General features: G+C 32.8%; 1 protein-coding gene across 1 annotated transcript; it reads right to left on the bottom strand.

The window, feature by feature from the left end:
• Positions 1–1,299: 1,299 nt before the first annotated feature.
• On the bottom strand, positions 1,300–17,525 carry LOC127719833 (uncharacterized). The gene is made up of 5 exons (XM_052226143.1): positions 17,428–17,525; positions 14,287–14,531; positions 13,402–13,549; positions 8,948–9,130; positions 1,300–1,621 (listed from the first exon to the last, which is right to left on the bottom strand). The coding sequence occupies exons 1-5, from the start codon at positions 17,495–17,497 to the stop codon at positions 1,497–1,499; spliced, it is 771 nt and encodes a 256-aa protein (XP_052082103.1). The 5' UTR covers positions 17,498–17,525; the 3' UTR covers positions 1,300–1,496.
• Between the last annotated feature and the right edge of the window lie 4,625 nt (positions 17,526–22,150).

The raw sequence follows: 22,150 nt of genomic DNA, 5'->3' as shown, positions 1-22,150 counted from the left end.
ACGTAAAACATATATAAGGGGTTTGATAAAGTCCTTGTAACCGTGACTGATATTGATTACGTGACGTCATACAGATTAGGGGTTTGATAAAGCCTTTGCAACCGTGACTGATATAGATATCATCACGGTTGGCTGATACACATGATTGCAATCGATTGTATTACACATATAATTTACTCGTATTTACTACTAAGTATATAATAAAATGCCATAACGTTGCACACGTTATTGTGTCAATGCCACGAAATCATACACATTCCAATCACAAGAAGCTCTTTGAAAAATCATAACAGTTAAACTATATAATCTTTATAACTATAAGCTCAGCAAGTATTACCGTTTATAACAAGTTATAGTACCCAACACAACAAAGTAAATAAGTATAATGTTATTGACCAGTCAGTCCGTTTGTCCATCAGTTCTGTTCTTTTCATCTCAACTCCTCTGAAACCATACAACAGAATTTCAGGAAACTTTGAAGATAATTAGAACATATTATGTAGATGCTCGTATCCACAAGAAGTTTAATTAGTTGACTTTTGTAGGAATTATGAGTCTTTGAAGCATGTCATAAAGGTTCTTTAATTGACATCATTTTCAAACTGGTCAAATTATTTTTTTTTAACTTCGACTTCGCCTTGGAGAAGACATTTTCGAAGAAAGAACTAAAATAACACAGAAGTGTACTTTCTAGCTCATTTAGCCCTAAGCGTCATGCCAGGTATTGTCATTACTTAAAACCATAAGTTATCTTCTAAGAAACAATTTCGACATTTAAACGAAATCTTTTACCATGTTTACTAATGATACTGGGAAGATCCTTAACTAATTTACAGTTTTTGTGGACAAACCGTTACCCAAGCAAGAAATGACCACAACAAAGGAACATAAATAGAACCATACAAATAGTACATGAATGCAGGTTCTCAGATACCATCTCGCATATTAAAATCACATCATGCAGAAATGCATCTAATGTGTAACTGTCCTAATTTTGAGTTTTTGCTACTATCCAAAATCAAAGTTTTTGGTACAGGTTGGCTGTCACAGTGCTACACAGTTAAGCAAAGAACCCTATGGGAAATACAGAGAACTCTTTTTGTCAGAAAAAACTCTCAAACATTCAAACATACTATCCACACTGATCTGTGTCTACTTGTACCGTTTATAAAAATATATAAAATTGATCTCACTTTTACAAATAGATCACATACCGACAAAATAATTTCAAAAAGTAACATTTTGCACGTCATACGTAACAAACTATACGCATAATATCTTTTAAAATTATAGTTTTCGGCGTTAAACGTCAAATTTCGGACGATTGAGAAGCAAATCGTGCGTATAACCTCTATACGTGAAACCGGAAACAACTGCGATTCAGCTTTTGTAACGCAACGACACGGACAACTTGACAAGTTCCGAGAGGGATGAGAACGCTTTAAGATTTTATGTTAATTTTGATGTTTATTTCAGTTCAAATAAAAAACAGTAATTTATTGCTTTTGGTGTACACCTGCTCTGCTAGTCTCCTGTGTTGCAGGATATGGTGTATTTGTTGAATGGTAGTAAGACGGTGGTGCCTGGTGGTTCCAGTAGCCTTGGTTTGAGAATCCTCCATCTGAATAAAATAATATATTTCATATAACCAAATATAATAATTAATGATTGCACAGTACATATAAAAAGTATCGTTCAGCATTACTAGATCTATATTCAGAAAGTTGTTCATAATTTAAAAAAAAATGATAATAAGGACATTCTAAACTAAAACAATAATTCTTTGAAAATAAAGTTATGTTCATAATAAAAAAAAAGAAGAAAAGGACATTCTAAACTAAAACGATAATTCTTTTGAAAGTGAAGCTATGCATTATTTTTCAAACGTATCATGTTTATCTAATATAATGGTTATAGATGCCCTTCAATGCAACATTTAACGGAAACATCTAAAATTGGCAATGTTGTATCAAAATAGTCTTCAACTGCAACTTATAGATTTGAAATAATAGTTATATTTCATGGACTCCTCAAAGGTACCAGGCTTATAATACAGTACTAGTACGAGCTATTTATCTACTGTAACATGAGATTCATTAGTGGCGCTCGAACAAAACATTTTGAAAACCAAATCAATTAAGAAATTGAAGAGCATTGAAAATAAAAATTCTAAAAAGTAGGCTAAATCTGGCGAAGGCCATCTATGCTTGGAGGTAGAAAAACGTGAGTGTTTTGAATGATTTAGACATTTTCTAGCATATATTAATATCTAAACCCAAAATTTAAATTTGAAATCACTGAAACCGGACGTGATAGTAATGGTAGAACAATTTCTGTACATGTTAAAACGCCAGGTAATAACGGGATTTTTATTTACAATATGTATGCTCCCAATTTGGCTGGTGACAGAAAATTCTTTTTTGAAAAAGATATACTTATTGATAACAATAATAGAAATATCGTTCTCGGAGATTTTAATTGTGCTCTTATAAAAAATTGAGATCGAAAACCGGTGCCTTTTCGAGACGACACAGGATCACTTGAATTAAAAACATTTGTCGAGCATAATGAGTTATTAGCACATACTTACAACTTCTCGTCCAATCAAATTGCTTATATTTGCCTTCTAATTTTCATAGTACATACTTTTCCTGTGTACTAAGTAACTACGCATGAATGACCACAAGGGTAAGATTTCATTGTATCGTAATCAAGATATTTAAAACAAAAATTGCCATTGGCTATTTTGAAATAAAATGCTGTGTTCCAAATTAAATTAAATAGTTTGTAATTAGTTTTCACATTGATTTTTAAATATCCTGCTATTAAAATCTTTGGATCTAAAAAATGTTTTTGACAATTGCAAATTTTATCATTTAAATAAAGGGTAATACATATGGTTCTTTATACCTTGATTAGAGTACAACGATATCTTAAAATTATGATAATGTATCATCCATGCAATTACTTTGTACACAGAAAAGTGTGTACTATGAAACCTTGTGAAGGCAAATTAAAGAACGTTGGTGATAATTTTTTAAACTTTCTTAAGGAAAGTGATCTATTTCGTCATGAATTGATTGATTTATTGATTATTGGTTGCTTAATGTCCAGTGGCAAATATTTCATGCATGTTCAGGACGATGTCATGAATTGAAAAACTGTGATTATGTCTGAAGATAATGTGCCACCTATATTATTTATATATATAAACATATTCTGATAAATCTTTGTTTTTACTTTGAACTAATAAAAAAAAAACACAAAACCTATAATCTCTGATCTATTTATAGTTGCTTTTTAATGCCTATCTGCTAGACTATATCTTTGGGGACAAACTATCTATATGTTTCAAATTTATTATATCTTTAGTTTTACTGTGAAATTAAAAAAATGTTTTCAAAACATGTAAAGCTTCCACTGCAATTTAATTATTGCCTGCTTTTGGTCAATTTATTTTGTCATCTTACCTTGTAAGAAGAACATGTATAGTAAAACACCGCTTTATATCAGTATACATACTTACACCAGCAGCTACCATCTTTTCATTCTGGAGTGAAGGGCCTTTTGAAATCACATATTTTACAATGATACTAGTGAGTAGATTTACAAAATTCGTTAATGAGCTCCGTTTTACAAACACCTGTGATACAAGTAGTCAGCCAAAATAAACTATCAATAGACCAATTAAAAGATTACTCGAGTTGTAAGTATGTGCTAAATTGGATAGTCTATGGAAAGGTATATACTATGAAATTAAGAGCTCGGGGCAAGCCCCTCGCTCTAAATTTCATAGTATATACCTTTCCATAGACTAACCTAGACATAGACGTGTGGAGAAAGCGATACCCTAAAGACAAACAATATACTTTTTGCCGGGGTAACTCAAGGTCACGAATTGATTATATCTTTATAAGTAGTGAGCTTCAATATAAATCACAACAGGTAAAAATAGTTTATTTTCCGTTCAGTGACCACGACGGTGTGTTCATGAAATTAAAAACAAATGAACCAGAACGCGGTCCCGGAACGTGGAAAATGAACTCATCAGTTATCCAATCGGATTTATTTAGAAATACGTTCGAAAGCTTTTGGGAAACTGGAAACTAAAAAAAAATCAGTTCAAAAATAATCTAGAATGGTGGGAGGATACTAAGATAAAAATAAAAATTATTACTATACAAGTTGCAAAGCAATTAAACGTAACAGAAAAACAAATAAGGGAATGGGAAAAAAGGTTGGATAATATTACAGGAACGGATCCTATCAATGATGAAAACGAATTAGATAATTTGAAAGTAAAAATTAAAGATCATTATGCCAAAAAAGCAGAGGCAGTCAGAATTAGGTCCAAGGTTAACTGGTACGAGAAAGGCGACAAATCTACAGGGTACTTCTTTAAACTCGAAAAAAAGAGGGGCGCGGAAAAATTATGGACTAGAATAAAAGGTTCAGACGGAAGGTATAAAGCTGATATAGAATCTATCCTAGAAGAACAAGTATCTTTCTACAAACAATTATTTACGTCCGAGGGGTGGGATAGGGATGCTGCAGAAAATCTATTACAGAATATAGATCATAAACTAAGTGAAGAAAGTAAAAAAATGTGTGAAATGGAAATAACTTTGGATGAAATAAGTAAGGCCGTTAAAATTTTGAAACTTGATAAATCCCCTGGGGAAGACGGAATTGTGAATGACTTTTACAAAACGTATTGGTATTTGATAAGCAACGACTTCGTGGCGGTTATTAAGGAAATTTTCGACAACAATTTGCTCTGTGAATCTCAATACAGAGGTATGATAACGCTTATGTTTAAGTCTGGGGAGAGAGAAGCCATAAAAAATTGGCGTCCTATAACGCTCTTGAACACGGATTATAAAATTATTTCCAAAGTACTCGCGGAAAGGTTAAAAAATGTACTACCGCAAATAATAGATTTGGATCAAAAAGGGTTTGTCAAAGGGCGCAACATTTTTCAAGGCAATAGATTACTGCAAGATGTAATAGATTTTTGTGAATTAGAAAATGAGGAGGGTGCGATCTTATTCTTGGACCAACAAAAAGCATTTGATAGGGCGGAGTGGGAATGGATAGATTTTTGTTTATTAAAATTTGGGTTTGGGGAAAAATTCAGGAGTTGGGTAAAAATGCTTTTCATTAACGCTAAGACGTGTATTCATACGAATGGGTTTACTTCTAGATTTGTAAGCATAACTCGTTCAATTCGTCAAGGATGCTCAATTGCTCCTATATTATATATTCTGCAAGCAGAACCACTTGCAGCATCAATTAGAAACAACCCTAATATAGAAGGAATAAAACTCCCAACTAGAACTGGGGACTATATTGAAACAAAGCTATATATTTTTGCTGACGATACTCAACTCTTTAATAAAAGTGAGGAGTCTATCGAAGAAACATTTAAAACTTTAAAACTGTACGAAAACGCTTCAGGGGCTAGAATGAATATGGAAAAGACTGTGGGTATGTATTTAGGCAAGTGGCGAAATAGAAAACAAAAATTTAACAAAATTAAATGGTCTAAGCGGCCTGTGAAAGCATTAGGGGTTCAACATGGGTATGGGGTGGACTTAGATCAAATTTGGTTAGAAAAAATAAATAAAATAAAAAGCTGTATGGAGGTTTGGAAATCAAGAGATCTCACATTTACGGGAAAAGTTTTAATTATTAAATCTTTTGTATTGTCTAAGATTGGATACGAAATTGAAATGAGAGGTATTCCAGATATATACGAAAAACAAACAAATAATATCATATGGTCCTTTATATGGGACGGGGAAACAAACCAAATCGCAAGAACAGTGTGCTGTTTACCGAAAGAAAAAGGGGGGATAGGAATGATAAACTTAAGAGACTTTATTAAATCAAAACAGGTTAAAAGTATGTACAGTATTGTAAACTCAAAAATACAAAAATGGAATGCAATAGGTAAATACTGGTTAACGTCACTAGACGAAAAATATGATACAGACTTTTTTATATGTTCTTGTTCGGACACTAGAGGTCTTAGTCAAATAAAAATGTCTAAATATTATAAAGAACTTTTAATTTCCTGGACTGACTTACAGAAAACCCAAAAATTTGTCACGAAAGAGGACCTTTTAGAAGAAAATATATTCGGCAATTGTAAATTCAAGTTCAAGGGGCCTTATACCTTATATTATGCAAATTTTGCCTCCAGTGGAATAAAAAAAATAAAAGATATATGGGACTTAAAAAATGAATCCTTTAAAACTTCTTTTGAAATTTTTAACAACCTAAAAGATAAAAGGAACTGGATAGCACAATATAGCCGCATTAAAGCTTCGTTAACGCCTCAACAAATTGACCTTTTAACAAAAACAGACCCCATCATGCAAAGTCATTCGGATAGACCTATGAAAATAACAAATTCTTGTCAAATTTCAAAAAATGGAGTTGTCGTTGATGCTAAAAAATTGTGCCTTAAAGATATTAGATACTTTTATGAGAATAACATAACTCCAAATAGTCAGTTTAAGTGGAATTTACATTTTGGGAAAGAACTACCATGGGGCGATATTTGGGTCACTTTGAATAAGAATTTAGCAAATAGGAAACCTAAACAACTTCAATGGAAGCTACTTCATAATATAATTTACACAGAAGAAAATTACAAAAAATGAATCGGTCAAACGGAAAGTGTCACTTTTGTAATGAAAAAGAATCACTGTTTCATCTTTTTATTTACTGTAAACTGGTGGAAGACGTTTGGAGGGAAATTTTTGAGAAAATATGGAAATTTTGTTCAAAATTGAGTATCGAAAAATTACAACAATCGGAAACGAGTATCATTTTGGGTGTCATAAATGCAGATACATCATATTCTCAAATTTTAGATACGGTGCTTCTTATCACGAAATGGGTTATTTGGAAAACTAGAAACATCGCAAAATATCAAAAGAAAGGGATAAGTAAATGGATGATTTTCAATATGATAAAACATGAAATGCAATTTTTGTTCAAATCCCTTAAACCAAATACGAACAATGAAGCCTTTTCTACTATGTGCGACACTTTTTGTATATAAATATATACAATTTTGCGTGGTCAGGCCAGTGTAATGACCTCTTCAATACTGAATAAATTATCATGCATTACTCTCAACTCCCTTTATATACTATGTATGTTCTATTGTGTATGTAAATTATGTATAATTATGTATATTATATACTTGTAACAAGGACAGGTTGTATCAACAGGTACATATTATAAGCAAATATTTACTTACCATATCTTTGAAATAAATCATTTTTGGGAAACAAAATCTTAATTCCAACTTTTATGAAAGAACTACACATTAATCTTCCTTTAAGTTAATTTTTAACGAGTATCACGTGGCAAAAGATCACTCGACCAGAAATTTAATGTAATAGAAATTAACATAACAAATGAACGGAGTGAAGTGCTATAAAATTGAACCTGCCTAATAAATACAGGTAGCTCTTTTGAGAGTTAGAATATAGCAAAGTACTCTCGACCAATGAAATTGTAGGATTGGATGCCTCTTAGTGGTGAAGAATGAATGTAAATCATGTTCTTAGTAAGGGATTATCCTATTATTTGGGTCTATTTACAGTTCAAAACAAAGAGTTTCTATAAATGAGTTACAACTGCCCCGAAGCACATTTATCAGATTGAAAGGATTTATCACACAGTGATTGAAACTGACTAAAAGTTGAATTGTGAAACAAACAAAAATCTCAAAAAAAAAACAAAAAAAAAAACTGGTGCAGTAAAATTGGTACCGTGAATTTTATTATGAAAATATTAATAATACTATAAAATTAAACAATACCAAAGCAATGCAAAAAAAAGAAAAAAATCTTTCAGATAAAAAATAACCTAAATCTTTAGCTTTCCAAAACTTTGATTACTTGATCAGCGGTTGGGGAGAATAGTTATTTCCAATACATGTATTCCGATAAAAAAAAAAAAAACAGGCATTTAATTTTGAACATATTAAAAACTTTTAAGGGCATTATTTTTGAACATTTCCCTGATATAATGAAACAGTATTTGATATAAAAAGCCGGACCAAGTTATTGGCTGTGAATAAAATTTAGTTGTAACTCAAATGTATTAATTGATTTAAACTGTAAATAAAAAAAGGATAATTCCTCACTGAAATATTACATGATTTACATTCATACTCACAATCAGGAAACATACAATTCCTACCTTTTCTTTCTACTGTTGTGTCACCTAATATCTGTAACTCATTTTTTTTAAAAATATTTCCCAAATGATAAGAAAGTCCTCACATCACTAAAACTAATCCATAAATGACATGCCGAAAAAGGAAGTCATGCATCAATTATAAACATTGCACTGACAATGAAACTAATTCTTGAATAGATCATTTGAGCCTTGAGCACTTTACAATATTCTCAGTTTGTAAGAGAATGATAATCCCTTACTTCATGATAAGTACTCGCTAACGCTCGTACTTATTCATGAAGAAAGGGATTATCATTCTCTTACATATACAAAAAAAAAAACCCGATAGAATGAATACTTTACTCAAACGATTATATTTGGTGTGATATTAAAAATATATAGATAGATTATACTACATGTTATTTGTACAAAGATAGATGATATTTATAAAGATAGATGTTAATTATTAATAATGTGAGTTTTGTTTTCTCATTTGCTTTTTCCCTGACAAATGATCCTGTAAAAATTGGGGCCCCCATTGTTGCTTCCCTGGGCAACTTAGGGTTGATGTAACAGGTGATTATTAATAAAATATGTTTAAAATTTAAAAAAAAAAAAAAAAAAAAAAAAAAAAAAAAATATCTAAACCCCACAAGGGTTAAACATTCTTAGAATTTTGTTTTCTTGAGAGCAACAAATTTAGAGAAAACTAGCCATAAATACATTAAAAAAAATAAAACCTTACCGGCCAGTTGTTGTGACCCGGATTGTGTTAAGATAGTGTTACCAGCTACATTCGGTGTATTGTACACTACCCCTGCATTCTGTCGTCGTCGACAGCAAATCACTATTACCATGGAAACTACTGTTATAAGCAAAGCAACTCCACCAATTGTTCCACCAATAATCCATGCGATAGATTTATAATCTAAAAAAAGAAAAACGTTTATTTAATCATATTCATATTTTAATTGTACTTAGATATAAGAAGATGTGGTATGAATGCCAATGAGACAACTCTCCATCCAAGTCACAATTTGTAAAAGTAAACCATTATAGGTCAAAGTACGGTCTTCAACACGGAGCCTTGGCTCACACCGAACAGCAAGCTATAAAGGACCCCAAAAATGACTAGTGTAAAACCATTCAAACAGGAAAAACCAACGGTCTAATCTATATAAAAAACGAGAAACGAGAAACACTTATGAACCACATCAACAAACGACAACCACTGAACATCAGGTTCCTGACTTAGGACAGGTGCAAACAAATGTAGCGGGTTTAAACTACTTGTCTTTATTCTTAAATGTATCTCTGGTGTTTTAATTTTACTGTTTTCAACTTTTTTAATCTCAGTTTGCACATTTTACTTGTATTTGCTGTTGTTGAAGACAATATAATGCTTTTCGCTAATATATAACATTTTATTCATATGTCACTGGTATTGTACCTTTTATATAAATATCAATTCAGAAGTATCGGCAAATAGGAAGAATGTATCTGACAAATTCATAAAGTCCTCACATGCTCATCACTGGCAAGCTGCTGACAGAATGTGAAGTCATTCTGTTCAATTGTACCTAAGAAAAGTGTGATTAAAAATTTAAGGTTCATTCAACATATTGGTAAACAGAATGAAGGTTTTTGACAGATCCAAAACGTGCTCATGCGTTACAACTTATCACTGCCAAGCTGCTGAACAAATGTGAAATCATTCTGTTCAGTAGTACCTGAGAACAGTGTGACTAAAGTATCTGTTGGACGAACAGACGAACTGACGGATAGATAAGGCGAATGCAATGTAGCACCCACTCCTGTACCCTACTCCTACAGAGTGGGTATAATATCGCAATTCAAGGCATAATTAGGAACACATGGTAAATGAAAGCATTAAGAATTGTAATAACTCAAACCACATGTTATGCATGCTTCTCAGATTTCAATAAACAAATATTGTCATGACTGAACAAAATTACAACATGGAAATAGATATAAAACAAAATGGTCAAAGCCTGAACACTGTTCTACATGTAATATAGAGATGTGTATGTGTACGATTCCACCTGCATGGTATAATGAAAAGATGTATTCAATTTCCAACCCAGTTTTTTCGGTAATGTCATATATGAAACTTACAAGTTTAAGCATGTACTTTCATTCTTTATTTTGGCTAAATAGAAATATCAATAAACCTAATAATTTACTGTTGCTTTTAAATCATTGCATCTAATATTTTTAGGGTGAAAACCCTTAAGCAAGACTAAAAAGTTTCTTTTTTTCTTCGATGACATTCTGTGCAGATTTATTACGGACATTGTACTATTTCGACTTATGAGTTTGAATGTCCCTTTAGTATCTTTCGCCTCTCTTTTGTCTTCCTGTACTATAATACTATTTACGACTCACTTTAATTGTATGAAATCTACTCTGGAGAACAGCCACCGATATAAGAGTGTAGGTGAATTTCATTCTACAGATTAAGTACTTTGGGCTTGCTTCCAGCAACTGTGGACATTCAGGAGTAGCGTTTTGGTGGTATCTGTTTTATCCGGGGGTGGGGGTTGTAGTTCTTGTTTAGAGTTATGTGCTTTCCTGTATTTATGTTATTGTATATATTCTATTATATAATTTGTGTTATTCAACTGATCGAGGGTTGTAATCTAAAAAACAAAAAAAAACAACAAACAACTAATTAACATGTATAATGTACCCCGCCACATGTTCATGTTCCAGTCGCAAGTCGACAACCTCGTCAGTGGTTGTTTTCTTTTATGGATTCTGTTCTTGAAAATGGAGACTTATTTTCGATTGTGACGTTGACTCCAAGATTCAGAGTAATTTGAAACAGAAATGACTGTTATACAGGGTAAAACTGTAACACAACTTAGTTCAACACAACATATTCCTTTAAAAATGCCGCTACGAAATCATGACAGTCAATCGTCAACTATATGATATGATGGTATGATACTAAACCCCTAACGGGAGGGATTGTACTTGATTTTCATATGACGAAGTTATAATCTTTCAATCAGTTTAATTGAGGTCTGGAGCTGGCATGTCAGTAACTGCTAGTAGTCCTTTGTTCATTTATGTATCATTGTCATTCTGCTTAGTTTTGTTTGTTACCTATTCTGACATCGGACTCGGACTTCTTTTAAACTGAGTTTTACTGTGCGTATTGCTATGTGTTTCTTTATTCTACATTGGCTAGAGGTATAGGGGGAGGGTTGAGATCTCAAAAAACATGTTTAACCCCGCCGCATTTTTGCACCTGTCCCAACTCAGGAGCCGCTGGCCTTTGTTAGTCTTATAAAAAAGAAGATGTGGTATGATTGCCAATGAGACAACTCTCCACAAGAGACCAAATGACACAGAAATTAATAACTATAGGTCACAACTGGCCTTCAACAATGAGCAAAGCCCATACCGCGAGGTCAGCTATAAAAGGCCCCGAAATGACAATGTAAAACAATTCAAACGAGAAAACTAACGGCCTAATTTATGTACAAAAAATGAACAAAAAACAAATATGTAACACATAAACAAACGACAACCACTGAATTACAGGCTCCTGACTTGGGACAGGCACATACATACAGAATGTCGCGGGGTTAAACATGTTAGCGGGATCCCAACCCTCCCCTAACCTGGGACAGTGGTGTAACAGTACAACATAAGAACGAACTATAAAAATCAGTTGAAAGAGGCTTAACTCATCAGATGGATAAAAATACAAATACTACAAATACAAGTGGACGTGGCCGGGTACTTGTACATCCAAACAACAAAAAGACACTTAGTACAGATCTGAGAGTACTCGCAGTTACTGACAGCTTGTATGTTTTTAAATTCTAGTTCATTTATATGTTTTGGAGTTTAGGGTGACGTCCATTTTCACTGAACTGGTACACAATTTTATTTAGGGGCCGGCTGAGGACCACCTCCGGGTGCGGGATTTTTTCGCTGCGTTGAAGACCCATTGGTGGCCTTCGGCTGTTGTGTGCTCTTTGGTCGGGTTGTTGTCTCTTTGACATATTCCCCATTTCCATTCTCAATTTTTATAATCCTCGTTTGAAAAGGCTTCTCTATAAAAGTAGGCAATTCGACCATTGGTGTTTTAGATCATACCTTCTGATTCAAACAAAAAATTCTCTGAAACTGACATTATCAAGATGCTTGATTTCTTGATTGACAACATATTTGTTACGTTTGGAGGACGTGTTTTTCAACAGACTGTCGGAATTCCAATGGGAATCAATTGTGCCCCTCTTCTTGCCGACTTGTTTCTTTATTATTATGAGGCTGACTTCATACAGGAGCTTCTTAAGAAGAGAGATAAGAAGTTAGCAATATCCTTTAACTCTACGTTCCGCTATATAGATGATGTTCTCTCACTAAATAATACAAAATTTGGTGACTATGTTGAACGAATCTATCCCATCGAACTAGAGATAAAGGATACTACAGATACAGTTAAGTCTGCCTCATATCTTGACTTACATCTAGAAATTGACAATGAGGGTCGGTTGAAAACAAAACTTTACGACAAAAGAGATGATTTCAGCTTCCCAATTGTGAACTTTCCATTTCTATGTAGCAACATTCCAGTAGCGCCTGCATACGGAGTATATATCTCCCAATTGATACGATATTCCCGGGCTTGTGTTTCCTATCATGATTTCCTTGATAGAGGATTGCTGCTCACAAGGAAGCTATTAAACCAAGAGTTCCAAATGGTGAAGTTGAAGTCATCCCTTCGTATTTTTTACGGACGCCATCACGAGTTGGTTGACCGTTATGGAATAACCGTTTCACAGATGATATCGGATATGTTCCTTATGTCGTAACTACAATACCCTTCCCTTTTCACGAATGTGACTTACCGAATTAGACTATTTACCGGATTTGTAATAACATAAGCAACTCGACGGGTGCCACATGTGGAGCAGGATCTGCTTACCCTTCCGGAGCACCTGCGATCACCCCCAGTTTTTGGTGGGGTTCGTGTTGCTTAGTCTTTAGTTTTCTATGTTGTGTCATCTGTACTATTATTTGTCTGATTGTCTTTTTATTTTTGGCCATGACGTTGTCAGTTTGTTTTCGATCTATGAGTTTGACTGTCCCTCTGGTATCTTTCGTCCCTCTTTTTTAAAGTTAAGTAAATATGTTATTCTCTACTCTTCCTCTAAAACTTACAGTTGTATGTCATATGTGCACTGACTTGTAGTTTAATTTTTCCCTGTGTGTAAATTGAAGAGGTCGTCTTTAGTTTTACATCAACATACTTATTACCCTCCGAACACCATTGTTCTGTTGCAGAAGACATGCTTTGTTTACTGTATGTCTAAAAAAATACAAAACAAATCAATCTAAGGCTTATAATCTCTGCAAGAGAAGTGTAAAAAGAGCGAAGTCATATCTCAGTCCCAAGTCAGGAACCTCGTCAGTGGTTGTCTTTTGTTATTTGGATATTGATTCTGTTCTTGACAATTCGCCTAGATATACAGTAACTGTAGACTTTGTATCATGTTGCATAAACGCTCTTTAAAAAAATACAGTCCATGCGATATTTACTTCTATAATAATCATTTTCAAGTGTCTTTTAGATAAAAAAGCGGGTCAGCCATAAATATAATGTCTTGCAGCATCACCGATGGAATAGCGGCTACTAGGGGGTCCTAATGAATGGATATGGCATAATGTAATGCAATAGTTTTCACTCCGGTTTCTATTATGCAAACCATTAAAAAACAAGAATGTGTTCATAGTACACGGATGCCCCACTCGCGCTTTCATTTTCTCTGTTCAGTGGACCGTGAAATTGGGGTCAAAACTCTAATTTGGCATTAAAATTAGAAAGATCATATCATAGGGAACATGTGTACTAAGTTTCAAGTTGATTGGACTTCAACTTCACCAAAAACCACCTTGACCAAAAACTTAACCTAAAGCGACCAATAACTTTAACCTGAAGCTGGACAGACGGACGAACGGACGGACGGACGTACGAACGGAGGCACAGACCGAAAAACATAATGCCCCTAGGTGGAGGAATAACAACATTTTATCCTTTCTACTTACTTTTTCAAGATAGTCATTTAAAACGTCATCTCCCATGTAATACATCAATTCAACTCCAGAACCATCATCGGTAATATTCCAATTGGACGCTCGAATACACACTTTATATTCATTGAGTACGTTATCAGAGTCATATCCATGGAAGGTAACTTGACAAGGCGAATATATTTCATCCCCATTCCATGTGATTTCATATGAGTGGTCATTATTTACATAATATATTGACCAACAATCTGAAAATGTCACTGCAACGGAAAATAAGTGATAAATAGTTTTATTATTTATTTTGTAAAAATATTTCCTTTCTCTATTTGAACTGTACACGTATACCTAACAACACAATTATTTTCATTTACCTGTGTTTAAAGTAATTGCAAAGGGGTGATATTTTTGTTCGAGCATATTGTTTTTCTTAAATTGTTTAACATTTCATAGCGGTATAACATGTTACTTTTATTATTCTTCCCTTAGTTTATTTATTTTGTATTTGTATTGTATCATAGGTTAAATTTATTTGTTCAGTGTATGTTCACTGCTGTTAATATGTCCTTTGATTGAGTTAAGCTATTTCAGTTGATATTTTATAGTGTGTCTTTCTATGTTGTGATGTTACACTATTGTTTCAGAAAAAGGGTGAAGGTTTGGTACCATTAACACGTTTAAACCCGATGCATTTGTTTGCACCTGTCCTAAGTCAGGAATCTGATGTTCAGTAGTTGTCGTTTGTTGATGTGGTTCATAAGTGTTTCTCGTTTCTCCGGTTTTTTATATAGATTAGACCGTTGGTTTTCCCGTTTGAATGGTTTTACACTAGTAATTTTTAGTGCCCTTTATAGCTTGCTGTTCTGTGTGAGCTTAGGCTCCGTGTTGAAGACCGTACTTTGACCTATAATGGTTTACTTTTATAAATTTTGACTTGGATGGAGAGTTGTCTCATTGGCACTCATACCACATCTTCTTATATCTATATATTATATGTGATTCTTCATAAAAACGTTAAACGTCGCAAGCTACGACCAAGTATAGTCATTAACATATGATTTAATACAAAAAACGTGTTGAAATTCATATTTTTTATTGCAAACCCAAAATTTATTACCAATTTTCCAAATATTTGTGTCTTTCCGAAGGAAATGTGATCTTTTGCCCTCACTTGGCGTCCGTCGTGGAATTGGTTCAGTAGTTTCAGAGGAGAAGATGTTTGAAATAGTTTACACCGGACGGACGACGACGGACGACGACAGACGACGACGGAGTCTGTCGTCGTTCGTCCGGTGTAAACTATTTCAAACATCTTCTCCTCTGAAACTACTGAACCAATTCCAACCAAACTTAAGCTGAATGATCCTTAGGGTATCTAAAATATAGTTTGTGTTTTATTTTCTGTTTCGTCAAAAACATGACCGCCATGGCTAAAATTAGAACATAGGGGTAAAATGCAGTTTTGAGCTTATATCTCAAAAACTAAAGCATTTCGAGCAAATCTGAAATGGAGTATAAATGTTCATTAGGTCAAGTTCTATCAGCCTTGAATTTTTCAGATGAATCTAACAACCCATTGTTGGGTTGCTGCCACTAAATTGGTAATTTTAAGGAAATTTTGCAGTTTTTGGTTATTATCTTGAATATTATTATAGATAAAGATAAACTGTAAACAGCAAAAATGTTCAACAAAGTAAGATCTACAAATTAGTTGGATGACCAAAATTGCCAATTGACCCTTTGAGGAGATATTGCCCTTTAAGGACAATTTTACACAATTTGTGTATCATGTTTTCTAACTTTAAAAAATCTTCTTCTCTTAAACTACTGAACCAATTCCAACTAAACCTTAGCTGAATGATCCTTAGGGTATAGAAAATAAACTTTATGTTTTATTTTTTTGTTTTGTCAAAAAACATGGCCGCCAATGCTAAAAATAGAACATAGGGGTAAAATGCAGTTTTTGGCTTGTACAAAAACTAGAGCATTTAGAGCAAATCAGACATGGGGTTAAAATGTTCATTAGGTCAAGTTCCATCAGCCTTGAAATTTTCAGATGATTCTTACAACCCATTGTTGGGTTGCTGCCACTAAATTGGTAATTTTAAGGAAATTTTGCAGTTTTTGGTTATTATCTTGAATATTATTATAGATAAAGATAAACTGTAAACAGCAAAAATGTTCAGCAAAGTAAGATCAACAAATAAGTTGGATGACCAAAATTGTCAATTGACCCCATAAGAAGTTATTGCCTTTTAAGGACAATTTTACACTATTTGTTTATCATGTTTTCTAACTTTTAAAAATTTTCTCCTCTGAAACTACTGAACAAAATTAAACTAAACTTAAGCTGAATTATTCTTAGGTTATCTAGAATAAAGTTTGTGTTTTATTTTTTGTTTCCTAAGAAAACATGGCCGCCATGGCTAAAAATAGAACATAGGGTAAAATGCAGTTTTTGGCTTATATCTCAAAAACTAAAGCATTTAGAGCAAATCAGACATGAAGATAAAGTATTCATTAGGTCAAGGTCTACCTGCCCTGAAATTATCAGCCAAATCGGGTATCTGTTTTTTAGGTTATTAACCCTGAATTGATGATTTTAAGGAAATTTGGCAGTTTTCGGTTATTATCTTGAATATTATTATAGATAAAGATAAACTGTAAACAGCAAAAATGTTCAGCAAAGTAAGATCTAGAAATAAGTTCAATATGACCAAAATTGTCAATTGACCCCTTAAGGAGTTATTGTCCGTTAAAGACAATTTTTCACAATTTGTTCCATCTAGTTTGCTTACTTTAAAACATCTTCTCCTTTGAAACTGCTGAATCAATTTCAGCCAAACTTGGGCTGAATGAGTTTCAGAGTTTCTAGTATAAATTTTGTATTTTATTTCCTTGTACATCCAAAAACATAGCCACTATGACTAAAATGGAACATAGGGGTAAAATGTATTTTTTTGCTTTTGAAGAAAATATGACAGATACAAAGAACATTTAAATGGTATTTTTAAGCCACTCATTAATATATATTGAAAAGCAAAAATAATCATTGATGAAAGATTTAAGCAAAAAATTACAGGTGAGCGATTCAGGCTCTTGAGAGCCTCTTGTTTTATATATGTCATACTTAAACAAATTACTCTTTCGCATACATACATGATTGTTTCCATGCCACAGTTGCGTGTATAATGGTATTTAATAATACGACAAAAAATCCTTTTTTCATTCCTTTTTTTCAAAGTAAAATCTGAAAAAAAAGCCGATGTGTCAAATTGAAAGAATGAAGACATTGAAATTTTGCAACTTTACTATTTCATGTGTGTGTGTATTAAAAATGCATTAACAAAAATGTCGAAGTCCACGTAAATTCAAAAAGGGGAAAACATGACAAATTTAAACGCTCGACTATGTCAACCAACGAAACGACTGAAAAACAACTGTCATATTGATGACAACTATCATATTCATCTACATGATTGATTGATTGTTGTTGGCAAAACGACCAGTGTCTAATATTTCATGCATATTCAAGACGAGGACAAATTGAATATAAATCTAATAGGTATGCTGTTCAAAGTGGCACGACCGGGATTAACGATTAAACATTTGGGCTGGTATTGGAAAATAAGGGTATGCTGGATACGGGCAGAAATTCAAGTTGACTTGCAACAGGTCACGTACCGACCCTCAAAGAGTTGTTACCATGGTTTTAGCGTGCACGGAACCTTGACACCCTATCTGCATGAGGCATCGAATAGTAATTCCCAATTCCGACATGACGTGACTGCGTAATTGTACATTCGGCTTTGCTAATCAGACGTCCATCTTTAACATGGATCTTTTTTTTGGATAGAAGTCCGGTACCACATATGGAGCAGGATCTGCTTACCCTTCCGGAGCACCTGAGATCACCACAAGTTTTTGGTCGGGTTCGTGTTGCTCAGTCTTTAGTTTTCTATGTTGTGTTTTTGTACTATTGTTTGTCTGTTTGTCGTTTTCTTTTTCAGCCATGGTGTTGTCAGTTTATTTTCGACTCAGTTATGAGTTTGAATGTCCCTTTGGTATCTTTCACCTCTCTTTGAAAGCAGGAGAAAATCATTTCATTGTTCGGTGTATTAGTTTAATGCGACGTACGTAAAATGTAAAATTGACACTGTTTGGCTGCCATTTAATTCTATTGTTACAATGGTTGATTTACCATAGAAGTAACTGCGCCATCCGAAAAAGACAAACGATAGTTTACAAATATAAACAAAAATGTTTCTATTCTCCCTGGTTTAATTTATTCAAAGCAGCTGAATTGAAAAGTACATGAAAATTATACCTAATAAATTTCGTATATTACCAAAATGACACAAGAAAAAAAAAAATTAAAGTAATTATAGCATAAAACATAAAGCCTACCCTTTATAAAAGATTAAACACCCTTTTCTATTACGTCACCGATTTTTAAAGACTTGCAATGATAAAACTTTTACATTTTATTCAAGCTGATAACAGATAAATTTATCGTGTTACCTAGCTGTATACATGTATCAGTGTGATAATAATGTATTATGTACATTCTGATAAGATATCCCATATTAGTGTAATACATGTACTAGACGGCTTTTGTTACACTATCACAAAACCAAGTACGTCACAAACAAAAGACGTCACTTAATTAGATACAATGCAGAAAAAGTTTTTTTTATTGATTATGATTTACACGAACGAAATACTTACTAGCAGGTCAAAAGTCTCTAAAAAACAAACTTGCATTTGTTTCGTGATTTTTGTTGATGTATTTTTAAATTGTTACTGTGTATATCTTGAAGCTAGTTTGGCTTAAGGTATTACAACAGTCAAATTCAGGAAAATTGGGTTGTTTGTATCTAAATTGTAATTCCATCATTACCTACATATTTCTAAATAAGCATTTAGGGGAAGGAAATGGAACATATTCACCATTCTCATTTTTATATTAGCGTAGTCGGCTTAATTGAGACTAAGCTAATGTTCATTTCATCATAGAGAGCATGCATATGAGCACTGCTACAAAATTCTTATCTCAGATTTTTTTTTATAAAAGGCCTAGTTTAGGAAATAAATCGATTTTGAATATTTGTTCTTTATAAGGTAATTGGGACGAAAATAGAACGGGTCATTATTTATAATAGACATGATATTAGAAATCTGAGGCACATATTTGGACCTTTCATATTGTGCTTATTTATGCAAAGTAAAATTATGTGATTGCTGCAAATTGAAAGTGCTGACTACAAAAATGACGAACAAAGAGTTATGAAAAATTTGAAAACTTTCTTCTTATATGATTTGGCACCTTTTTTTTAAATTTATTTATTTCCTTATTTGTAATATGAATAACAGTGTGTTTAAGCAGTATCCACTAATCTTCTTTCTTTTGGTACCTCGTCTGTCTGTATCTCAGCAGATGAGAAAAACACAGCATTTCTAACATACAATGTAGCATTTTCAACCATCAAACTGTTGTGTTACTTTAACGCATTCGTATTATGTGGCCAAAATGCTTCCTTTATTCTTTTTGTCATTAAATGTTGCACCATTGTATGTCCTGTGTGTCTCTGATATTTGTGAAAAAGATGGCAACGGTAATGGTTACTGGAGCAGATCAGTAATGGTAATTGGGATTTTGTTATAGGTAGACCGTAAAACAACAAAGCTGTGTTCTTTAATGTAGCACAACAGTTTAAGGAAAGGAACTGTTTATGTTAAAAATGGTGTAGCTTTGTTAAGTTAAAGAAAATTTAATGTTAGTCACCACTGTCTTCTTTTTTTTCGGTTTCCATTCGTCAGATTTTCATTTTATAGGAATTTTAGTTCCTTTGTTGAATATATCTGCGAAGATCCGTATATTGTATAATTCTCTTGTATATAAGTAATTTTGCGGTTCATTTAGCGATATCCATTCTTTTCATTTGATTTTTGCCTGCAGGTATTTCATACAACTACAAATAGATTACTTTATGTAGTTGTATTAGTAAGGAATGTAACAGAAAATTTATTAGTTTTAATTTATAATTTATAAAGTTTATTAAAAGTTCATTAACCTTTGCTTATGATACTAAATAAGAATAGCATTGATGTCTCAAGATGTCAGTGGTTGTCTTAAGTTGTATTTTAATATTTTGTCCCTTTGGGAATTTTGGTGTGAATTACAAATGTTTGATGGCCTCTGTTTCATTTTAATATCTCAAAAATATGTGTTCAAGAACTCTAACTTGACTGTTAGTGTTTCTCTCCATCGTTCATAGGCCAGTAAAAAATGGAAATACATAACAGTGTTTGGTTCTATTAATAAGGTATAGTACATAAAATTTACTTTTATTAAACTTTGGACATACAATTGAATACAAATAGCAATAATGTTGCAAGTACGTGCCATAATATTTAAAGAAACAAAAATATATTTTGAATATTAAGTATATTCGGATGTATTTCAGAGGATTTATACTTAATTACTTACGAATAATTCAGAAAACTATTATTGAATATTGGACTATCAAAATTTTTGTTCTAAATTGAATTTTTTTTTCAATTTTCAAACAAAAGCAGAAATATATTTTCTTTTTTAGCACTTTGAACTATCATAAGTCGTTCCTACAGTGTACGTTTCATTTCCGGTATATTGAATAATATATAAATTGAAAAATGCACCAGCAAGTATTATTATTTATATTAGAAAAATCAAGAATATCCCGAATCTTGAGTACAATATCTGGTGTAATAGAAAGAGCTGCTTTCACTGCATTTTTTTTTAACTTTTTTTTTATTCAAGCGTCACTGCTGAGTCTTCTATAGACGAAACGCGCGTCTGTCGTACACAGTATTTATGTTGATTTTATTCACTGTATGAGGGTTTCCACGTTTGAATCCTCTCATTAACAATCAGAAATAAAAATTGCTTCAACTGAGAAATAAAATAAAAGAACGATCTAAAAGTGTAAAATATGAGTACCAATTGTTCTTTATTTAATCCACACATTGATCATCTACAAAGAAATGTGCAGATTGTATTAGCAGATAATGTTCTTCTACAAGACATTTTGGACTTAAATAACCCTGAACAACACTGTTTCATTTCGTTTATTACCATTTTAAAACCAAAAACTGAAAAACCGATAAAATTTTAATAACAGATGCTAGCAATTTAACTGAAAAAGCATTAGGGAGACTCACACATGTGCAAAGAACATTATTTTTACGAGAACTGTTCATGTTAAGCCGTATTATTGATCTTATGCCCTCCTTTTTAAGGGTCAGTTGAATCCTGCCATTTTTTTATGAAGCATTTGCAGAGATTCTACTGCATTTTGGGATTCAACATATCTGCAAATAACGTAATACTAGATTACTTCCCAGTGGTTTGATTAAGTAATTACTTAATCCCTTACCCTATCCCCTTTGGCTTGGTCAAGTGTATCATATTCCACTTTTTTCGAATGAAGTTGATGACATATCTTGTTTAGGGTAAATGCAAAAAGCGTTTAGGCCTCATAATACTTATAGCGTTATTTTAAGTTATGACACTCGGATGAAGTCGCTGCTGTTTGGTTTTTGTCCCCGAGGTTGTTATGCATTACATCAATTTTCGTTGATAATATTAAAATTTAAAACAAAATAATAAAGAATCTAATGTTACCAATCCCTCAGGCAAAATAGAACAAATATGGTTCTGGCTATTTAATTAGGTCTTTATTGTCGCTTAGCTCTGCAGTGTTTATACATTACTTGTTTCTTTTTTCTTCTTCAGTTTTTGTTTCTAGTATACCCGATGAGGTTATTCCAGAAAAGCTCTTTAGAAGCCAAAAAAGTTATTATGTCAATTTATTTGAAAGACTCTGTACATTTTCTTTCA

Source organism: Mytilus californianus, unplaced genomic scaffold (assembly GCF_021869535.1).
Source record: "Mytilus californianus isolate M0D057914Y unplaced genomic scaffold, xbMytCali1.0.p SCAF_1, whole genome shotgun sequence".
Lineage (NCBI taxonomy): Eukaryota > Metazoa > Mollusca > Bivalvia > Mytilida > Mytilidae > Mytilus > Mytilus californianus.
This window is presented reverse-complemented; position numbering and strand designations above follow the sequence as displayed.